This window comes from Salvelinus sp. IW2-2015, linkage group LG1 (assembly GCF_002910315.2).
Source record: "Salvelinus sp. IW2-2015 linkage group LG1, ASM291031v2, whole genome shotgun sequence".
In the NCBI taxonomy this organism is placed as follows: Eukaryota; Metazoa; Chordata; class Actinopteri; order Salmoniformes; family Salmonidae; genus Salvelinus; species Salvelinus sp. IW2-2015.
The window spans coordinates 36,912,281-36,934,758 of NC_036838.1; the positions used below are offsets into that span (position 1 = coordinate 36,912,281).

General features: G+C 43.3%; 3 protein-coding genes across 6 annotated transcripts; 1 reads left to right on the forward strand and 2 right to left on the reverse strand.

The window, feature by feature from the left end:
- Positions 1 to 281: 281 nt before the first annotated feature.
- On the reverse strand, positions 282 to 4,687 carry ccdc174 (coiled-coil domain containing 174). The gene is given in 13 exon segments (XM_070442884.1): positions 282 to 2,206; positions 2,514 to 2,630; positions 2,784 to 2,928; positions 3,072 to 3,160; positions 3,344 to 3,474; positions 3,582 to 3,658; positions 3,795 to 3,809; positions 3,812 to 3,854; positions 3,856 to 3,937; positions 4,073 to 4,131; positions 4,214 to 4,305; positions 4,394 to 4,534; positions 4,661 to 4,687. Coding segments are annotated over 13 exon segments (2,208 nt in total). The 3' UTR covers positions 282 to 1,016.
- Positions 4,688 to 5,779: 1,092 nt separating this feature from the next.
- On the forward strand, positions 5,780 to 9,594 carry ghrl (ghrelin/obestatin prepropeptide). 2 transcript variants are annotated; one of them, XM_023995867.2, is made up of 4 exons: positions 5,780 to 5,966; positions 6,097 to 6,192; positions 7,824 to 7,935; positions 9,446 to 9,594. In XM_023995867.2, the coding sequence occupies exons 1-4, from the start codon at positions 5,844 to 5,846 to the stop codon at positions 9,448 to 9,450; spliced, it is 336 nt and encodes a 111-aa protein (XP_023851635.1). In that variant the 5' UTR covers positions 5,780 to 5,843; the 3' UTR covers positions 9,451 to 9,594. The 2 variants fall into 2 exon arrangements, with proteins under 2 accessions (XP_023851635.1, XP_023851722.1); XM_023995954.2 differs by having other exon boundaries at positions 5,780 to 5,957.
- Positions 9,595 to 10,927: 1,333 nt separating this feature from the next.
- tatdn2 (TatD DNase domain containing 2) lies at positions 10,928 to 17,448 on the reverse strand. 3 transcript variants are annotated; one of them, XM_023991462.2, is made up of 7 exons: positions 17,332 to 17,448; positions 16,267 to 16,597; positions 15,657 to 16,088; positions 14,393 to 15,493; positions 14,151 to 14,278; positions 11,921 to 12,104; positions 10,928 to 11,778 (listed from the first exon to the last, which is right to left on the reverse strand). In XM_023991462.2, exons 2-7 carry the CDS (start codon positions 16,585 to 16,587, stop codon positions 11,638 to 11,640), a joined length of 2,307 nt encoding a protein of 768 aa, XP_023847230.1. In that variant the 5' UTR covers positions 16,588 to 16,597; positions 17,332 to 17,448; the 3' UTR covers positions 10,928 to 11,637. The 3 variants fall into 3 exon arrangements, with proteins under 3 accessions (XP_023847230.1, XP_023847239.1, XP_023847248.1); XM_023991471.2 differs by lacking the exon at positions 17,332 to 17,448 and adding an exon at positions 17,229 to 17,308; XM_023991480.1 differs by lacking the exon at positions 17,332 to 17,448 and adding an exon at positions 16,777 to 17,105.
- Between the last annotated feature and the right edge of the window lie 5,030 nt (positions 17,449 to 22,478).

Genomic DNA, 22,478 nt, shown 5'->3' on the forward strand with positions numbered 1-22,478 from the left:
GTAAGCACATATTACACAGCCTTTTAGTGGTAAGATATATAAAAATATAAAAGTTGGAGGGGGAAAAAAGTCATTTGCAAAAGGAAAAACAGCGGTGATTTTACCTAATCTACAGTACTAATCTACAGTACAGAGGTGCATTCAAAACGGTTTAAACATGGAATAAGTGGTACAAAATTGAAACATTTGCTTGCTTACAGAGCCTTGTTGGTAAAGTTTATGATTGTGATTATCTCTGTGTGTGTGTGTGTGTATATGTATATATAAATAATAAACTCACATGGCATAAATAACTATTTAATACAATCTAATGATCAGAAATATTAAAGTTTCCTTTCATTCGCTGTTTGAAGAAGCTAAACATTTTCCACGTCAGTGTCATTTCCCTGACCTGTCTTCCTGATGGGACAAACACACCTGCCTCCTTGTCAAGCGCATGAAATGGACCAGAGGAGTTCATGCCAGGCCAGTGAGTACTCCATAGGATTAAAAAACGTTTAAAGCACTCAACATTACACATTCTGAACACACCTACACGGAGTCTGGTGGCTCATAAAACAATGGTAAATGGGCACGGCGCCATCTAGAGCATCTCAGTCAAACCTTCGTCACTTATAGCTATATCCCAACACTGAATATATATTCCATAGATCCTTTTAAATGATCACAGGTAATTGCATATGTTTGAATATAATGACAAGCTTCCAGAGACGTCTCAATGTCAAACCCAGAAAACAGCCATTACATCGTGGCTGATCCTCGGTATTGTCCTGTCACTCAAAACACACAATCACCACACATGAACAAGATCACCAGTCTAAAAAGGGTACTGAGGTGGGTCACTGAGGGGCTGGAGGTGCATTTTGGGGCTGACCAGGGGATCAAATCAAAGTTTATTTGTCACGTGCGCTGAATACAACAGGTGTAGACCTTACAGTGAAATGCTTACTTACAGGCTCTAACTAATAGCGCAATGCAAACAGTCCGGTAGCCATTTGATTACATGTGAAGGAGTCTTATGGCTTGGGGGTAAAAACTGTTGAGAAGCCTTTTGTCCTAGACGTGGCACTCCGGTACCGCTTGCCATGCGGTAGTAGAGAGAACAGTCTATGACTGGGGTGGCTGTGGTCTTTGATAATTTTTAGAGCCTTCCTCTGACACTGCCTGGTGTAGACGTCCTGGATGGCAGGCAGCTTAGCCCCAGTGATGTACTGGGCCGTACGCACTACCCTCTGTAGTGCCTTGCAGTCAGAGGCAAAGCAATTGCCGTACCAGGCAGTGATGCAACCAGTCAGGATGCTCTCGATGTTGCAGCTGTAGAACTTTTTGAGGATCTCAGGACCCATGCCAAATCTTCTTAGTTTCCTGAGGGGGAATAGGCTTTGTCGTGCACTCTTCACGACTGTCTTGGTGTGTTTGGACCATTCTAGTTTGTTGTTGATGTGGACACCGAGGAACTTGAAGCTCTCAACCTGCTCCACTACAGCCCCGTCAATGAGAATGGGGGCATGCTCGGTCCTCCTTTTCCTGTAGTCCACAATCATCTCCTTAGTCTTGGCCAGGTTGAGGGATAGGTTGTTATTCTGGCACCACACGGCCAGGTCTCTGACCTCCTCCCTATAGGCTGTCTCGTCGTTGTCTGTGATCAGGCCTACCACTGTTGTGTCGTCTGAAAACTTAATGATGGTGTTGGAGTCGTGCCTGACCATGAAGTCGTGGGTGAACAGGGAGTACAGGAGGGGACAGAGAACGCACCCCTGTGGAGCTACAGTGTTGAGGATCAGCGTGGCGGATGTGTTGCTACCTGCACTCACCACCTGGGGGCGGCCCGTCAGGAAGTCCAGAATCCAGTTGCAGAGGGAGGTATTTAGTCCCAGGATCCTTAGCTTAGTGATGAGTTTTGAGGGTACTATGGTGTTGAACGCTGAGCTGTAGTCAATGAATAGCATTGTGGGTTGAGAGGGTACAGGGGTACTTGACTGTGGCTGGGGTAAATAACTACTTTTGGGCTTGGCCTGGGGTGGCTCCTTATGCCCTCCACCCTGCCCCTCTGACCCCTTGAAGGCCATTTTGGGTTTGTCCTGCTCCCGTTTGGCCCATTTCCCATAGCCCTGTCTCTTATCGTCGCTGAAGTACACAGAGGGAGGAGTGAACTCTGACTCCCTATCATCCTGCCGCCGACTCGTCCACTCGCCCAAAAAGTCCACTAGGAAAGGAGTGTTGTCATATTGAAAAAAGAGAAGACAGTTAGTTAATGATCTAACCCTCCAGGCAGCATACAACTCTTTAGTGTCTCACTGGAGGAAATTACCAGAGATGATCTGACAGGCCTTGATTACAGCAAGCAGTCCTTGGTTACACCTGGATCTTTCCTGCTCTACTTTGCCATGTTATACATGTTATGCCAGTGTGATGGCAGTGATTCATCAATGATCACCATTCATTCATTCATTCAAAAAAAAAAAAAAGATCCATGCCAATCGTGTCAACCAGAAACAAGGAGTAGTGTTTACCTTTGCCCCTGTCCCACTCTCTGACGTGGGGTACTCCTGACTTGGTGTCTCTCCTCTCTTGGATCTCTACCTCCAACTTCTTCACTGCAGGGGCCTCCTCATGGGCTTCATCCTCTTCTGAAGGAAGTAATATAAGAGACAACACTTACAACAGCATTCACTACAGTCCAAAGTATATACATAGAGCAGTATACAGTCATAGCCATACAATCTAGCGTGATCAGGTATCATTGTCCCCAATGCTGTATTATTGTGGGAGGTTCCTCTAACCGTGGTTGTGTCCAGCTCCCTGGTTGTCCTGTGTTCCGTCCAGCTTAGTCTTCATCTTCCTTTGCCTCACCTTGGCCAACTGAGCGTTCAGCAGAGCCTTCCTCTTCTCCTTCAACTGCTCCCTCTTACTGCGCTGGTCTGTCGTCTGAGAGAAAGAGAGGGAGAGAAAAGGAGAGATAATTAATCAAAATAAAAAATTGAATTAACATCAACAATCTGCTGATTGAACTGATAAGTAATATAAGAAGGTCCTAATCTCAGGGGTTGCGGAGGCTGAGAGTAACTCACCTGGTGTCTGAGCATGTCCAGAGTCTGTTTCCTGCGCTGCTCCTGGTCCTGAGAAAATGCAAAGTAGCCCACACCCAGCTCACGGGCCTCTGACATGGACAGACAGAGAGAGAACAGGGAGGAAAAGTAGCAGTGTGAGAGATGGAGGAAGAGGCGAGAGATCAGAGAAGAGACAAGTCAATCCACAGAGAACACACCTCTCAGGGTTTGGTTCAAAAAGTACAGTAAATTCAGTTTGATTACTGTATCTATGAAACCAGTGCCATGCCAACGTTGCTCCCTGATGTCCTCGTAGTGGATTCGTCCCACAGGCCCGTTCATGGCCTCCTCCCTCTCCCAGGCTTACCTCTGCAGCTCTCCACGCATGTCCTCTGACAGTCGGTCCTTCTCAGCCAGGTCACGTCTGTGTACAAACATTAAAAAACGAAGCTCAGAACAGTATTGTCATTAACATCTTCTTCTATGAACAAACTTACATTCACTTCCATGTTTGATCAGAGTAAAATATACCCTTTTCCCTGAAAGTCTAGGTCCATTTTCTTCAACCCTGGTAGGTCTTTCTTCATGCATCTCCAAGATCGTCCACCCTAAGGAGGAATCAGACAACGGCTTCTTCAATTCCTAACCCTCGACCACTCAATGACATCTACAGTCCAATACTCTGCCTCTGCTATAGATGAAATATACAGTAGTTTGGGGCTTCATGTGCTGTGCAGACATTACCATTCCTTGCCTGTGTTCTCAGGGGGTGGGTTGGGGGAGGAGCTCTCTCTATCCTCTCTCGCTCTCTCATTGGGCATGATTCTCTCTCTTGTCAATAATCTTCTGGGTGAAATCCACCAGGAAAAGTCCCTCTGTCTCCTCATCTGACACAATGGAAAAGAGGACTGTAATTCCAATGCGAGAAATACAAATGGCATATGCAGGGCCTTCACATGTCAACCTTACATACAGAATATGACAGCATGTAATGACCAGTGTAACGAATTACAAAACTATACCAGGAAAGTCTCCTTTGGTCATCTGCTCATACAGTTTAACTTTCTCCTCTAGTTTGCATCTGTGGACAAAGAGAGACATGGCAAACAGCAATGAGCTCTAATAGAAGGCACCGATGGTGTAGTAAATGTGTTTGTACTCACTTTGCCTTGTTCTCTTCCTCTGCCACCTGTTCCACAACTTTCTGTGCCGGAGCTGAAACACCCTCATTCTGTTTGATCCATACATTAGGTTTCTACACAGGGACAAGAACCCAATGAACGTTATGGAGGCGAAGTAGGTTGATTTACGTGTATCTGTATGGTACAAAGTTCAATACATACCTTGCTTTTGGGGGATTTGGCACTAGTCCCAGCATCTTGCCCCAATTGTTCATGTTTGAATTGCTCTTGTTTCCTGTAGAGTTCAGCTTTGAGATCAACCAGATGCAGAAAAAAAAGAGTACAGTACAGTATCCTAGCTTGCTATGTGTTAGCGTGCTGGCTAGATAAGTTACAAGCGTTATCTAATCAGCTAGCTATGGTTCACACTGCTGACAGAAAATGTGACAATATTAATTATTGTAAACAAGTCAACGATGAAGCAGTCACTGCATATTGCTTTTTCTTTTTATCCATGGTTGTTAGATTTCGATATAGAAGCTCAAAGTCAGCTAGCTAGTGGAAGGCAACCAATCTACAACTCGGAAGCAGCCATGTGGTTCAAAAAGTACAGTAGCTAAGTAGATTCAGGACTGCCACCTAGCGGTGTGGAGTAAGCAACTGGCAGTCTAAAAAAAATATTGATGCTTTCAATGTTGACATAATTCGTTTCTGGTTATAATGGATTTAGGCTCTTGAACATGCAGTTATGTAATATATGTATATGTATATCAGACCAAGTATAGACAGAGATTGTTATTTTACTATGTCTCAGGTATCAAATCAAATTTTATTTGTCACATGCTTCGTAAACAACAGGTGTAGACTAACAGTGAAATGCTTACTTAATGGTTATTTTCCAACAATGCAGAGTTAAAGATAAAATATATATACATATATTATAACCAGAAATATACAATTTCGATGCTTATAATGATGCACAACATTCTGCCCATTAACAGCTGACAAAGAACGGAAAAACTGAAAGTTGAGATAATGTGTTCTTGGCATATTTCAGTACATAGGACAGTGAATATGTCTATTGTAGACTCAGGAAATGCAGAATGTTTCTGTTGATGGACCAGCAAACAGTTGCTCAGGTATGGGTACACATTCTAAAAGGGTCTAAAGCCCACATGACAGTGTGGTGTCATCATAATAGTATGATTAAAGGTGATAATCAGCAAGAACATTTCTGTTATCAGGTTGCAACTGTGCTATTCTTGTTCTTTTATCTATTCAAACATTTGAACAATCCATCTATTCCCAGTTCCATCAACCATGACTGTATTTGCTTTAATGTGCAAACATAGAAGCAAATATGTGTTTGGATTCCAAATGTCTCAGAGGTAAACATCAGAATAGGTATATAAGGTGAAAAGAGGCCCTAGTCCAACCATATCAATGTCCAAGGTATATCTGGTGAGTATAACAATTCGTTTTCAATAAATAAGATATCAGAGGAGATTATATTTAGGTTGGGTATCTCTATTAATTTATACACAAGTAAAAAATATGTCACATTGTGCCATAGGAATGCTTTGGGTAAAAGCATCACAATATACAGTGCTTTAAAATGTTGTTACTTTGTATTTGGTGAGTTCTCTCTACGAAGCGCAAACAGCCATCCATTATGCTACTGAAGAGAAACACCGGTCTCATGATACTGATGCTGTGTACTCTGGCTCTGTGGGCCAAGTCAGTCAGTGCAGGCTCCAGCTTCCTCAGCCCCTCCCAGAAACCACAGGTAAGACAGGTAAGGTGTAGCAGACGTGTGTGTTTGTGAGTAAGGTTTATGAATTGTGTGTAAAATGCGTGTGAGTAATGTTATAGTAAATGTGTGAATAAGGTAGTGTGTGACTCACTGTCGTGGCCTGGCCCTGCAGGGTAAAGGGAAGCCCCCTCGAGTTGGTCGGCGAGACATTGAGAGCTTTGCTGAGCTGTTTGAGGGTCCCCTTCACCAGGAAGACAAACACAATACGGTAAGTGACAGAAAGAAGGTTGCTGATGCACATGGATATACCTCTTACAAATAGCTCTACAAATCCAACAATGCTGCTGAATCCAAATCAACCCAATGCCCCTACCATCCACCCAGCCTAAGTCTCTCACTGTTTCCGCCTGTTATAGACCCCCCTCAGCTCCCAGCTGTGCCCTGGACACCATATGTGAATTGATTGCCCCTCATCTATCTTCAGAGTTTGTTGTGTTAGTTGACCTAAACTGGGATATGCTTAACACCCCGGCAGTCCTACAATCTAAACTAGACGCCCTCAATCTCACACAAATGATCAAGGAACCCACCAGGTGCAACCCAAAATCCGTAAACATGGGCACCCTCATAGATAATATCCTGACTAAATTGCCCTCCAAATACACCTATGCTGTTTTCAATCAGGATCTCAGCGATCACTGCCTCATTGCCTGCATCCGCTATGGGACAGCGGTCAAAGACCACCCCTCRTCACTGTCAAACGCTCCCTAAAACACTTCTGCGAGCAGGCCTTTCTAATCGACCTCGTCCCGTCAGTCGAGGATGCCTGGTCGTTCTTTAAAAGTAATTTCCTCACCATCTTAAATAAGCAAGCCCCTTTCAAAAAATGTAGAACTAGGAACAGATATAGCCCCTGGTTCACTCCAGACCTGACTGCCCTCGACCAGCACAAAAACATCCTGTGGCGGACTGCAATAGCATCGAATTGTCCCCGCGATAGGGAAGTCAGGAACCAATACACGCAGTCCGTCAGGAAAGCAAAGGCTAGCTTTTTCAAACAGAAATGTGCATCCTGTAGCTCTAACTCCAAAAAGTTTTGGGACACTGTAAAGTCCATGGAGAACAAGAGCACCTCCTTCCAGCTGCCCACTGCACTGAGGCTAAGTAACACTGTGCTAGGTAACACTGTCACCACCAATAAATCCACGATAATCGAGAATTTCAATAAGCATTTTCTCTACGGCTGGCCATGCTTTCCTCCTGGCTACCCCGATCCCGGCCAACAGCTCCGCCCCCCACGCTCAAGGTACTAAACGTAATATATTCCCTCACTAACTTTAAACATCAGCTATCTGAGCAGCTAACCGATCGCTGCAGTTGTACATAGCTCATCTGTAAACAGCCCATCCAATCTACCTACCTCATCCCCATATTGTTTTTATTTACTTTTCTGCTCTTTTGCACACCAGTATTTCTACCTGCACATCATCATCTGCACATCTATCACTCCAGTGTTAATTTGCTAAATTGTTATTACTTGCTACTATGGCCTATTTATTGCCTTACCTCCTCACGCCGTTTGCACACACTGTATATAGACTTTCTTTTWAAAATTCTATTGTGTTATTGACTGTACGTTTGTTTATTCCATGTGTAACTCTGTGTTGTTGTTTGTGTCACACTGCTTTGCTTTATCTTGGCCAGGTCGCAGTTGTAAATGAGAACTTGTTCTCAACTAGTCTACCTGGTTAAATAAAGGTGAAATTTAAAAAAGGGTCTAAAATGGCTTTATTAACATATTGCTTATCCTGATCTGTTGCTTTCAAAACCACCAAACATGCCAAGGGATGTTAAGGGCTAGGTTTAATTTGGATACTGATCAGCTCTGCCTGTTCTCAGATCAAGGCTCCTTTTGAGATGGGCATCACCATGAGTGAGGAGGAGTTCCAGGAGTATGGTGCCGTGCTGCAGAAGATCCTGCAGGATATCCTGGGAGACACTGCCACTGCAGGTGCCCTGCGATGACATTTGAACTTACATACAGCACTACTACTCTAGCTGGATAGAGACAGTGGCGATTTTAGCCTGTAAATCTTGGTGGGGCAAACTCAACTTTTTATTTAATGCATACCAGCAAAGCCACTACACACAACACTAAACAAGACATTAATTGCACTATAACGGTGACAAACGGTGTCCACAAACTGTTAGGGCCTACATAAAGCTGTCCCAATAGCAGAGTCCCAACACCTTACCACTGCTACACCTGGTTATCAGCTGAGCCTTGTCTGTCAGCAAAACAGTTCATTCAGCCTCATTTGCTACATATTTAAAAAAAAACAGCTGATATGGCTGACTTGCTTAAACAAATGTGGTTTCTACTGACAATTGAGATGTACATACTATAATACAAGAGAACGGATCAGAGGTAATCCGTAATTTCAATTAAGACATTAATGAGCGAGCTAAGACAGACGTAGTCAATATAACTATCTGTTCAGTATTTTTTWAATGTACAGCAACAGAATTCAGAACAATTGTCCAGTGGCTGTGTTCTTTTGCACATCTTAATCTTTTATTTTTATCGGCCAGTCTGAGATATGGCTTTTTCTTTGCAACTCTGCCTAGAAGGCCAGCATCCCAGAGTTGCCTCTTCACTGTTGATGTTGAGACTGGTGTTTTGCRGGTATTATTTAATGAAGCTGCCAGTTGAGGACTTGTGAGGCATCTGTTTCTCAAACTAGACACTGTAATGTACTCGTCCTCTTGCTCAGTTGTGCACCGGGGCCTCCCACACCTCTTTCTTTTGTGGTTAAAGTCAGTTTGCGCTGTTCTGTGAAGGGAGTAGTATACAGCATTGACCGAGATCTTCAGTTTCGTTGAAATTTCTCACATGGAATAGACTGAYGAGTTTCAGAAGAAAGTTCTTTGTTTCTGGACATTTTGAGCCTGTAATCGAACCCACAAATGCTGATGCTCCAGATACTCAACTAGTCTAAAGAAGGCCAGTTTTATTGCTTCTTTAATCAGAACAACAGTTTTCAGCTGTGCTAACAATTGCAAAAGGATTTTCTAATGATCAATTAGCCTTTTAAAATGATAAACTTGGATTAGCTAATGCAACGTGCCATTAGAACACAGATGGTTGCTGATAATGTACGCCTATGTAGATATCCATTTTWAAAAATCTGCCGTTTCCAGCTACAAGTCATTTACAAAATTAACTGTCTACACTGTATTTCTGATAAATTTGATGTTATTTTAATGGACAAAATTTTTGCTTGAACAGTAGTGTATATTCATTTTTTTGCTCAAAGCCCCACCTGCCCTGAATGACAGGTTGCCACTGGATACACTGCCTGTTCATGATGGTAGCTATAACAATTCATTAGCACATATTTGGAATTAACCATATTTGGAGCCAAAGAAGTCATCTGTCAAATCTAAACCATCAGACAGACAGCAGAGTGCATTAAATGTTCCAGAGCAGCATTGTTTAAAATCATGTTTCTGTGTTTCAGAATGATCACAACTTGGCATAGACACGGAATACAAAGAACCTCCAATTTCCTGTTCTCCAACTTTCTTTTCTCGATTTGTCTTATACCTGATTTACTGTGTGAACATCATTTGAATTGTAAAAGATGAATAAAATAACACTGCTTCATTACTCCCTGGGTCATTTTGGGTCTTTGAACAGATCTCTCATCCTTATCTTCAAAGAGTTCTCTAGTAAAAAGACTGTCTTAGAWTGCGGCTCATAATGGCAAAAAATCTGAATTTGAGCGCCAGGAGAATATGAAACAGCCCATCGATCTCACTAAATCTGCCAGAAATAATTATTCTTATAAATCCCCTCAGCTGTTTCCTGCAAGTATAACTCATTTGTTCTGGTCAGATTACAGTCACAGTGCAGTGAATAGGACGCTTGACATAACCCTGTGAAATATGCTAAATTATGACCATGTATTCATTGAAGGAAAGAACCCTCCTCTCTTTGTGTCTTGTTTAATATCTGTTTCAGTTCAGCTGAAGAGGCTGCTACTCAGACCTGGGGAACTAGGGCACCTCTGGCAGTGGGCTGTGGGCCACGTGTTTTATTAGGTTGTATTAGAAKGCCTCGCCTCTACCTCCAGGCTGCCCTTCCTACAAGAGTGTACTCGCATATCCAGACCTATATACAAACAGGCTCAAGTAGAACACAAAAAACTGTTACATGGGAGACGTGTGTCCATGAATAACTCAAAATCATGTGTTTCTCTGAGTTCAGTAGAGGCACTTAGGTACCATTCACACATTGAACCCATTGTCCTAGCCGCTTTTCCACCTTGATCTGGTGTGATGATAGTGTCTCTCTGGATGTGTCACTGGGTACTCCTGTCAATCATTCTCAAATGGAAATGCTGAAGCTAAACTCTCTTTCTTAACCCATCTCTGACTGCTCACAGGAAGTGGCTAATGGACAGGCCACTCAACCATTTCATGTCTCTATTAAATCTGGAAATAAAATCAACCTTATTTCTCCCTAACGCCGGAGATGTTCAGCCTGGTTCCCCCATACAAAACACTACAGAAATCTGTATAAGACAATGCCCTATAWGGACATTCTACTCAGTTTCCCTCTAGTCTATACAACCCCCTGCAAACCCTTTACACACTTAACATCTTTCCTTAGTGTATCAGACTTGAAGCATACACAATTCCTTCCCATCAAACTACACATAAAAACTGACTGAATTGACACCAGTGGAACTAAGGTATAACTTCAAGAGTAAAGTATTAACCTTTAAAAAAATGCCTTTGCACATAACAGGCTTGTTATACCATTACCAACCACTGAGTACACCAGCACCCTCAGAGGTATTTACCTGTTGAGAGTAAATTGGCCTAATGCAGCAGACTCCATGTTCTTGATAGGAGAGGAGTTTAATGAGGGGCGCTGGAGAAAGAGCTGTATTCAAAGGACCAAAGTGCTCATGTATCAATTCACATACAAATCAGGAGAAAGTAAAAATAAGCTTTTAATTGAGTAAATAACAGCCTTTGATAGTGAGGAAGGAACCAGGAAGGGAAGGCTTCTACATCGACTAAATCAAAACCAAACCATTTCACAAGTCAGCAAAACAACACATGCAGACAGGAGGAAAAKAAATACAAACACCAAAATTAAACGAATTAAAGCTTCCGTCAAATCKAATAAAAAAATATGTAAAAATAAAATAGGATTTGGATTCCAGKCGATGCATATGGAGCCTTATGTTCAGGGTGAGATCATAGTTGCTGAAACCATTGGGATCTTTTAGAACAGAGTGAAGCTCAAACTGAGCATTTCATGCTCCTAATGCCTGTTTCAGACTTAACTCCTAAAACTATGCAAGGGCTTGGGGCCAGCTAAAACAAAGCTTCACAACTACATCCTTTTTYCCTCTTACCTTATATACATTTTTCTGCAATGTGTTAACTACCAAGACGTTAAATGCCAAAGGCAGCAAACAAAACCAGTTTGGAAAACATAGTTGATTTATTCTATATATTGTTTTACGATTATTATTTAATGTGAACCTTCGATAACACAATTCTCTCCTCCATGAGGCTGCCTATGTTTGAGGAGACCGAGTGTGTGTCAGGTCACTACGACAGCTACACCTTGTACTTTCCATGCCTACAAGGGTGGTAGTCATGGCCTCCGTGGTGACCTTCCCTGTCGTCGTGGTCATATGCCGTAGAGCTGGGTGGTGTTGCGTCGGATCGTGGTGAGCACCGTGGTGATGCTTTCTCCCTTCAGAAGGCTGATCTCACGCAGGGTGTGAATACCCATGCCTGGGTGGGCAAACCTACAGACATCTTTACTAACCTACCGGTACACAGAGAACAAAAATGATTTACATACATGCACTGTCAACCTTAAACTTTCACCTGTATACGCCTAGCTTGTGAATCGGTGCCCGTCGAACCACCCTCCCAAATGTGTGTTGTCGTGTGGTGTTTGTGTGTACCTGTCGGGGCAGGAAATAGGGTGCGTCTGTCTCCAGGAGGATGCGGTCGAGGGGGATCTTGCGGATCGCGTCACGTGCCTCGTATGCACTAGGGTAGGTGATGAGAGCCGTGAAGCCCACACACAGGTTGGGAAACTCCTTCAGGAAGGGCTCGATCACCGGGTAACTGTTGGTGAAACAGTGTCTGTGGAAAAGAAAGGCAAATGTAAGTCTAAGTTTAAGAAACATTCCTTGTGCCTTGTAATTGTTACAAAATAAAATATGTTTTAAGACATGCTCCAGTACTTTGGCGACTAGTAAGTATATATTTTTTTTACCTCCCACTTTAGGCTGGATGTTACAATGTGTAGTTCCATACATGCATAATCTATGAGCAGTATTACTGACTTACCTCAATTAGCCACGAAATCCTTAGTTTGAAAGTGACTTTTCTGGAAGCTGTGTTGCACCACTTCCCCTACATTTCCCCCCATGTGGACCAGCCCCTAGCAATTTGAGTTCCAGCCAATGAGATTCAGCCCCTCGCCATTTGAGTGACAGCTAGCAAGAATCACACACAGTAGAGCAAGAAAGAGAGCAATGACATGGTTCACATATGATTTTTTTCAGGGACCACTTTTGGCTCGTGGGTGCTACTTTCAGAACTACTCGCTAAAAAGAATACAAAAGTAATGGAGAATCCCTTTAAGATATTTTATTTCTCTCCCTCATGAGGGAAGATAATGAAAGTTCACAGACTTATAACAAGTAATGGTAGACCTACCAATTAGTTAGTGATTTACTGATATCAAATTCTCTTATGAATTATTACGTGATTAAAACTCGTCATTCTGTTACAAAATTAGTAACAGAATTACCAAAACAGTAATGGAATTACAGATACTGAATTGGCTACAATGGGAAATCGTAGCAGCCACAAACCACAAGTTGTGTCACCTGCTACTGTTTTCCCTTCCACTGGCATACTGTTGTGTTCAGCTCAAAACGGTTTGGTTTGTGGCTGCTTTGTGTTAAACCAAGTGTTAAAACAGTCTGTCTTGACAACCACTTCCTCTCCAGTTAATGTCACCTACCCTCAGCTCTTACCGACACCTACCCATGAGCCCCCTCTTTTTCCATTTACTGTTACCAGCGTCCTCACCCACTGAGCACTGACCGACCGACACCGGTCGTCCATTGACGTCGAAAAGTAGTTGAAATTTGGTCAGTCCACCCTGACGTTAATGTTAACGTCCACAGATGGACCGGACCAAATCTGAACCTATCATAGATATGTTTCACAAGTTTGGACAGCATAGTACAGTGAGAGCACAGTCCAATACATTAGTACAATACAGTAAAGAAAAGTAGAGTACAGTATATTGTAATGTACTAAATTATACTGTAATCCACTCTACTGTGCTATATTGTACTGCACTCTTACTCTACTGTGCTGCAATATCCAAACTTGTGAAACATGGAGAATGACATTCATATGCATTTCTGTGTAGTACAGATCAGGGACCTATGATGTAAATCCATTTCACTTACTGTAGTTAAAAAACAAAGCAGATATTTCAGTTTTTGGAAAAGGTGGTCGCATAAAAACACTGAAGGAGATTTTACCATAATTCTGTKAGCAAAGTTATCATCTGCACAGTTCTTCCACTAAACTTGTTTTTGTAATTTTTTCTGTGGAAGTTGTTCAAAGTAGTCCTTGTGTATAGACGGGTTGGTTGTTTAGCAACAAAACCGACGTGTACGCAACTATGGGGCAAAACAGACGAGGTTGACTTAGACCGTTGACAACATGTAAACTATCGTTAGTCTCCAATGTTTATTGAAAACATACATTTGCGGAATGAGCACTTCTCAAATACATTGCTAGTTCTTGCTCATCTAGCTAGCAAATTGTTTTGCCATATTAGCATAGACATGACATCCGTCAAAACAAGACATGGTATCAAGAACAAGAAACCTACAATTCCCCACATGGCAGCTTCTTGTCATTGTTGATAGCCATCTGGCCATCCAGAATCACTACACAGGCTTCTGCCCCATTGAAGCGTGCGCATCGTTTTCCTGATGCTAACCCGTCTATAGAGTTGTATGGATTGTTAAACTTTGAAATCAATGGTTTTTGTTCGGCACACATTTTAAAAGTGAAACAAAAAACAGTCAAATTGTAATTCTGTTACTGTGGAATTCCCCATGAACAGTATCACAGTCACACACACATGCAGACACTGACCTGTGGATTTTGTAGTCCTGGGGCACACACTTCTTCATGATGAGCAGCAGGTCATCGTCTGCGTCCCTGCAGTGGATCACCAGAGGCTTGTTCATAGCCACAGCCAGTTTCAGCTGACGTTCAAACACCTACAGGGGGCGCCAAACACTCAACACCATCACTACCTCCACCAAGCAGCAGCTTATTAACTACTTCAAATGGATCAGTTGAATGAGAGGGAGAAAATTAAGCTCTGACCATACCTCTTTCTGCCTGGATGTGTTGGTGGAGTTCTTGTGGGAGTAGTCCAGGCCAATCTCGCCAAAGGCTATAGCTTTAGGGTGTCGCATGGCCATTAGAATGCTACGCTCGTGGACCTCAGAGTACTCCTTGGCGAAGTGGGGGTGGCACCCGAACGCCCCCCAGACCAGCTCCTCCGCCAGCAGGCCCTCCCACAGCGCTTCCCGCACCATGATCCGAGGGTTGCAGAAGTCAGCGATGCAGCCGTGAAAATCAGTCGGGAAGCTGCTCTGGTGCAGGCTGCGGAAGCGGGCAAAGGTGCCCCGGAAGCCCAGCTTGCCCCACAGCATGTCCAGGTGGCAGTGGGTGTCCACGAAGCCATGTTGGCTCGCCCTCCGCTGGGAGGGGTCGCATGCCCAGATAGGCTCCACCCCCACTGACATTCTCCTGGTGTTGGTGCTGTTGTCATAGCACCTGGAGGGGGAGGAAGAGGGAAAGGAGGGGCCTCCGTCAGAGTACCTTCGGAAGGTCTGTTCACAGGGGCTGGAGAACAGGGGGTGGATTTTGTGTGTAGCAGGCGAAGTGTTGCTGGAGCGAATAGCAGGCTCCCACAGAGCAAAGGGGTCCGGGGAGGAGGAGACACTGCTGGGGGAGCGCGGGGCACCGATGCCCCCCATGCCAGTCCTGGGTGTCCCGGGGGCAGGCGGCTGTGCACTGTTTGGCTTCTCTGGGGGGATTTGCTTGGAGGAAATGAACACCGTCCTCCATGACTGAGGGAAGGGCTGAGCTGGGCTCTCACTGGGTGACTGAACAACACCATTCAGTCTGTTTGTAGAGGGGGAGGTGAGAGAGGGTGCTGTAATACTACCACTCTGAGCATTCACAGCAGGAAAGTTGAGTTTCCAGGTGTCTGGGTGGTATGTTTGAGGCTTCGTGAAGTAAAGTAGAGAGTTAGGAATGTAGTCCAGAGCAGGTAAGGAGGAGTCACTGCTGCTGACCTCTCTCTTGGGCTCCACCTTGGCAGTGGAATGCGATGGAGACTCCTCCTGGGAGAAGGTCTCCACCACCACAGGGTCCTCAACATCTGACCAATCAGGGGAGTCATCCCTTTTCAGCACCACACTCTGAGATGGAAAAGGRGAGAATAGAGAGATATCTCTGTTGAATAATAATATAGGTTCAGGAACAAAATATTTATCTTAATTGAACCGCCCCCAACCAATTATCCATACTACACATGTAAATCCCTGCTAACCAACCTTTGGAACCTTCTTTCCTGTGACTCACCCTTGTGTCTTTTTTGAGACCAGTGTTCTCATCCTGTGTCCCYGTTTCCTCAAACACCATTGGGCGGGAATAGTAGTCTCCGCCCTCGAGGGGAGCCATGTCCTCTGACTCGCTCTCTGACTGGGCTGAGCAGCAGTCCAAGTCAAGAGCCGTGCAGTCGTCTGGTTCCAAACTGGGCATGTCGTCATTGACTGTGTCCAAAGACTGGTTCTTTTTTGTGGACTTCTTGGCGAAAGAAGGGCTTTTCTCGGCAGTTGCTTTGGCCAGGGACCGCTTCTCTCCTCCTCCCCTGATAGCGGCGGTCAAAGCCTTCAGGTAAATTGCCTTCGACCCCTCCTGTGGGGTCCGGTCTTTCCTCTTCAGGCCACAGGCTGAAGGTGTAGGTGAGGAGACACGGCTTTCTGACTGGGATGTTGTGTCCTTGAGTACCGCCTAAGGAAAAAAAAAATTGGACATAGATATATCCAATGGAAGCAACACCAGTAAATGACATGTAACACTGGCCATCTGAATTCATTTAGAAGAGSAGGCAAAGAAAGATGACATTTGGGAGAACAGAGCAATGGTCCGTGCATTGAATTGCTTAGCAGAGTCCACAGTCATGATTTACCTTGGACTCGGAGGGAGTGAAATCTTTCAGACATTTTCTGGAGAGATTCCTGAGCCCCTTGATTTTCCCTGTGAAGAGGTTGCTCCCGCTGGGTTCGTCTGGCGCGGTGACCTTTCTCTTGGGTGTGTCTAGGCAGATGTCCTCCAGCTCTCCCAGGCCAGCCGACACGTTCAGATCAGAGGCATTCAAAACCTCACTGGGCGACACACTCCAGCGGGTGGGCTTGGGTGCGCCACCATTGCTCTTGTGGAACTTTGTAGGCGAGCCGAGTGTTGACCGTAGCCAGTCAAACTTCACCTTCTCTCTGTTGTTGCTGTCCATATCAGAAACCCTAGTCAAAAATACAAGCAAAAGAGATGTCTGCATTATTAGTCACTAAAGTCAAACAATACCTTAAAATTGTCTTCAGAACAAGCATATAGTTCAGTGATTTGTATCTTCCCAATGTATCAGACACATCACAATTTGAAAAACACCAATAGACAACAATTTGTTAAAGTTAAGTTTTACCCTGCAGAGCTGTTTCTTTCAACCGAATTATGTTATTTTCTGTAGAAACAGACCTGAAACTTTGTTCTCCATTTGTCTTTCCAAGAGGGTTAGCACAGAGGCAAAAATTCTCCCTAATGAAATCACAGAAGAAAAAAAGATGGATAACAAAGTTTCTGTTCTGTTTTAAGATGTSAAGTTTCCGACTACAGACAGGCTTGTTAGCTAGGTAGCTAACTAACCTTCACAAATCAACCTTATTTTCTTTCTCACATGTCAAAGCCACATCTCTGGTCTGGATACTGTGGCTAGTAAAATTTGGTCTGACATGTAAATTACAGGATTCTGCTACCATGCGTTAACTCAGTTGCTACCTAACCTAGCTAGCTAGCTAATGTTACCTACCTAGATACCTAGCTTAATATGTTAGCTTGGATCACATCACTTTGTTATCATCAAAATGGGTACATTACCTAATATAACATCTGATATAAGACTGATCAAATATTAACAAAACATGTATTCGAAGTGCAATTGGATCGGAGACTATATAGCTAGCTAGTTTAACAACTTTACCTTCTATGAGAATTCTGATGACAGAAAGTAGCTAGCTAACTGTAAAACAGCCACGTGCGCACTGATGAGCAAATCCACGTGACTGATTTGACGTCAAAGGGACATTTGTGATTGATTCATTGGTTGGGGTCTTTGCTGATGAGAAAAAATGTATGTCAAGCAAATATTCTTCAAGGCACCCCAAAATCAAGGGCACAATGTGGGGGAGGATGATTGACCCTACAAACCGATCTAAGGTCAGATCTTGCGTCGTTTCCTAATTGTTTCTGGAAAGGTAAACTGATTCTAGATCTGTCAATTTGCGAGTTCATATGAAATCTTTCRATCCCTGCCATTTTGCAAGACTCCACTTGATGGCAGTGTTGTTACTACTCGGATGAATGAATAAATGCATGAATATTCTTTGCACAGATTCAATTAGTCATGGTTGTAACAGTCTAGTGTAGGTCGTAGGAGTCAATAAATGATCACTATGTTGTCAGTCTGGTTGATACCAGGTATAACAATTATTAAAGGTATAGCTATGTATGCCATCCATCTAATTGTCAAGGTTAATTGGACAGATCTAGAGACCCCACCCACCATACAGCTCAAACATTACATTTTAGTTTCATATGACTGAATTCTAGGAAAACAATTATCAATACAAACAGGTTTATCTATGTTGACCCTCTTAACCTCTCAGAACTGATTACATTTACATTACATTTAAGTCATTTAGCAGACGCTCTTATCCAGAGCGACTTACAAATTAAGTTAGACTGTTGCATAAGAATAAATATGTTTTTCTATTCCTGCAATTACTACTGTCCCCCAATCCTCTCTCCTTTGACTTTGTATCAGTCATCAGTAGTGGTGTACTGCAATGTAATTACAGAGACCCAATACAAATAAGCCAATATTCGGGTCAGATAAGGCAAGTATGTATGTATAATTCAACTCTCTCATAACGGTTGATAAATGGGAATAAAACCTGAAAAAATGGTACTTGGAAGTTTACAATCTTGGCAACGTCATGTATAGTGATTGACAGCTTCAGAATATGATTTCTGGGGAAACTTAATAAACCTCTCAATAACAGAATCTACCTTTGAAGTSCTTTAATATTATTCATCATTTGTCATTTACAAACACTGTTTCATTCAACCATCAGAGTGCATAATTCATACTTGGTCAGTAATAGTATTTAAAAGTACTGCCAGAAAAAATAAAATGTATGAGCACAGCAGTGGTGTACCGTACATAAGTAAAAAATACTTTAAAGTACTACTTAAGAAGTTTTTGGGGGTAACTGCCCTTTACTATTTATATTTTTGACAACTTTTACTTCACCGTAAATTTTCCCCGACACCCAAAAGTACTCATTACATTTTGACTGCTTAGAAGGACAGGAAACTGGTCCAATTCACACATATCAAGAGAACATCCCTGGTCATCCCTACTGCCGCTGATTTGGCGGACTCACAAACACAAATTCAATTTAATTTAATTAATTTAACACTGCTTCGTTTGTTAATGATGTCCGAGTGCCTCTGGTGATCCATAAATTTAAAAAACAAGAAAATGGTGCCGGAAGTGATAATGCCGCTGGAGGGGATGGCTGCCGTTTTACGAGCTCCTTACCAAATGTGCTATTGTGTGTGTTTTTTCACATTGTTCGTAACTTAGTTTATACATAATGTTGCTGCTACCATCTCTTATGACCGAAAAGAGCTTCTGGATATCAGAACAGCGATTACTTATCTCGAACTGGACAAAGATTTTTTCTTCAATGAAGACAAGATGGAAATATATGGGATGGAGGTTCAAAATCAAATCTAATTTTATTTGTCACATACACATGGTTAGCAGATGTTAATGCGAGTGTAGCGAAATGATTGTGCTTCTAGTTCCGACAATGCAGTAATAACCAACAAGTAATCTAACCTAACAATTCCACAACTACTACCTTATACACACAAGTGGTAAAAGAGGATAAAAATATGTAATTAAAGATATATGAATGAGTGATGGTACAGAACGGCATAGCAGAATGCAGTAGATGGTATAGAGTACAGTATTATATGAGATAATATGTAGGGTATATAAACATAAAGTGGCATAGATTTAAAGTGGCTAGTGATACATGTATTACATAAAGATGGCAAGATGCAGTAATGATATAGAGAAGTATATACATATACATATGAGATGAGTAATGTAGGGTATTATCCTACCAACGGGATATTAAAAACTGTAATATCATATGTTTCACCGAGTCGTGGCTGAACGAAGAATCAGATAATATACAACTGGCTGGGTTTTCAGTGCATCGGCAGGACAGAACAGCTCCGCCTGGTAAAACAAGGGGTGGGGGTGTGTGTCTATTTATCAATAACAGCTAGTGCACGATGTCTAATATTAAGGAAGTCTCAAGGTATTGCTCGCCTAAGGAAGAGTACCTCATGGTAAGCTGTAGACCACACAATCTACCAAGAGAGTTTTCATCTATATTTTTTTGAGCTGTCTATTTATCACTACAAACCGATGCTGGTACTAAGACCGCATTCAACAAGCTGTATAAGGCCATAAGCAAACAAGAAAATACTCATTCAGAAGCGGCGCTCCTAGTGGCCGGGGACTTTAATACAGGCAAACTTAAATCCGTTTTACCTCATTTCTACCAGCATGTCACGTGCAACCAGAGGGGGAAAAAATCTAGACCACCTTTACTCCACACACATAGACTCTCCCTCGCCCTCCATTTGGCAAATCTGACCATAATTCTATCCTCCTGATTCCTGCCTACAAGCAAATACTAAAGCAGGAAGTACCAGTGACTTGCTCAATACGGAAATGGACAGATGATGCAGATGCTAAGCAGCAGGACTGTTTTGCTAGCACAGACTGAAATACGTTCCGGGATTCATCCAAAGACATTAGGGAGTATACCACCTCAGTCACTGGCTTCATCAATAAGTACATTGACGACGTCATCCCCACAATGACCGTACCTATATTTCCAAACCAGAAGCCATGGATTACAGGCAAAATCCACACAGAGCTAAAGGCTAGAACTGCAACTTTCAAGGAGCGGAACACTAATCCTGACGCTTATAAGAAATCCCACTATGCCCTCAAACGAACCATCAAACAGGCAAAGTGTCAATACAGGACTAAGATAGCACCCACATCGGTAGCTAAGAAGTGCTTTGAAAGGCTGGTCATGGCTCACCATCATCCCGGAAACTCTAGACCCACTCCAATTCGCATACCGCCCCAACAGATCCACAGATGACACAATCTCAATCGTACTCCACACTGCCCTTTCCTACCTGGACAAAAGGAACACCTATGTGAGAATGCTGTTCATTGACTACAGCTCAGTGTTCAACACCATAGTGCCCACAAAGCTCATCACTATGCTAAGGACCCTGGGACTAAACACCTCCCTCTGCAACTGGATCCTGGGCTTCCTGATGGGCCGCCCCCAGGTGGTAAGGTTAGGCAACAACACATCTGCCATGCTGATCCTCAACACAGGGGCCCMTCAGAGGTGCATGCTTAGTCCCCTCCTGTACTCCCTGTTCACCCATTGCTGCGTGTCCAAGCAAAYTATCATGGTCCAAACCTACCAAGACAATCGTGAAGAGGGCACGACAACACATTTTCCCCCGGGACACTGAAAAGATTTGGCATGGGTCCCTAGAGCCTCAAAAAGCTGTACCATCGACAGCATCCTGACAGGTTGCATCACCGCCTGGTATGGCAACTGCTCGGCATCCGACCGTAAGGCGCTACACAGGGTAGTGTGTACGGCCCAGTACATCACTGGGGCCAAGCTTCCTGCCATCCAGGACCTACAGTTGAAGWAGGAAGTTTACATATACTTAGGTTGAAAACAAATTTTTCAACCACTCCACAAATKTCTTGTTAACAAACTATAGTTTTGGCAAGTCGGTTAGGACATCTACTTTGTGCATGACACTAGTCATTTTCCCAACAATTGTTAACAGACAGATTATTTCACTTATAATTCTCTGTATCACAATTCCAGTGGGTCAGAAATGTACATACACTAAGTTGACTGTGCCTTTAAACAGCTTGGAAAATTCCAGAAAATGATGTCATGGCTTTGGAATCTTCTGATAGGCTAATTGATATAATTTGAGTCAATCGGACGTGTACCTGTGGATGCATTTCAAGGCCTACCTTCAAACTCAGTGCCTCTTTGCTTGACATCATGGGAAAATCAAAAGAAATCAGCCAAGACCTCAGAAAAAGAATTGTAGACCTCCACAAGTCTGGTTCATCCTTGGGAGCAATTTCCAAACTCCTGAAGGTACCATGTTCATCTGTACAAACAAGAGTACGCAAGTATAAACACCATGGGACCACGCAGCCGTCATACTGCTCAGGAAGGAGATGCGTTCTGTCTCCTAGAGATGAACGTACTTTGGTGCAAAAAGTGCAAAACAATCCCAGAACAACAGCAAAGGAACTTGTGAAGATGCTGGAGGAAACAGGTACAAAAGTATCTATATCCACAGTAAAACAAGTCCTATATCGACATAACCTGAAAGGCTGCTCAACAAGGAAGAATCCAATGCTCCAAAACCGCCATAAAAAGCCAGACTACGGTTTGCAACTGCACATGGGGACAAAGATCGTACTCTTTGGAGAAATGTCCTCTGGTCTGATGAAACAAAAATAGAACTGTTTGGCCATAATGACCATCAACTCACAAAAGCCCTGGAACTTAAGCCCATAGAACCATTTGTAGAACTGAAAAAGCGGGTGCAGAACTGAAGAACTGAAAAGCGCAAGGAGGCCTACAATCCTGACTCAGTTACACCAGCTCTGTCAGGAGGAATGGGCCAAATCACCTAACTATTGTGGGAAGCTTGTGGGAAGGCTTCCCGACGCGTTTGACCCAAGTTAAACAAGAAAGGATGGGTCTCAACTCTGTGGAGCAGAGGGAAAGGATGGTCTCAACTCTGTGAAGCAGAGGAACGGATGGGTCTCAACTCTGTGGAGCAGAGGGAAGGATGGGTCTCAACTCTGTGAAGCAGAGGAAAAGGATGGGTGTCAACTCTGTGGAGCAGGGGGAAGGATGGTCTCAACTCTGTGGAACAGAGGAAAGGGATGGGTCTCAACTCGTGGAGCGC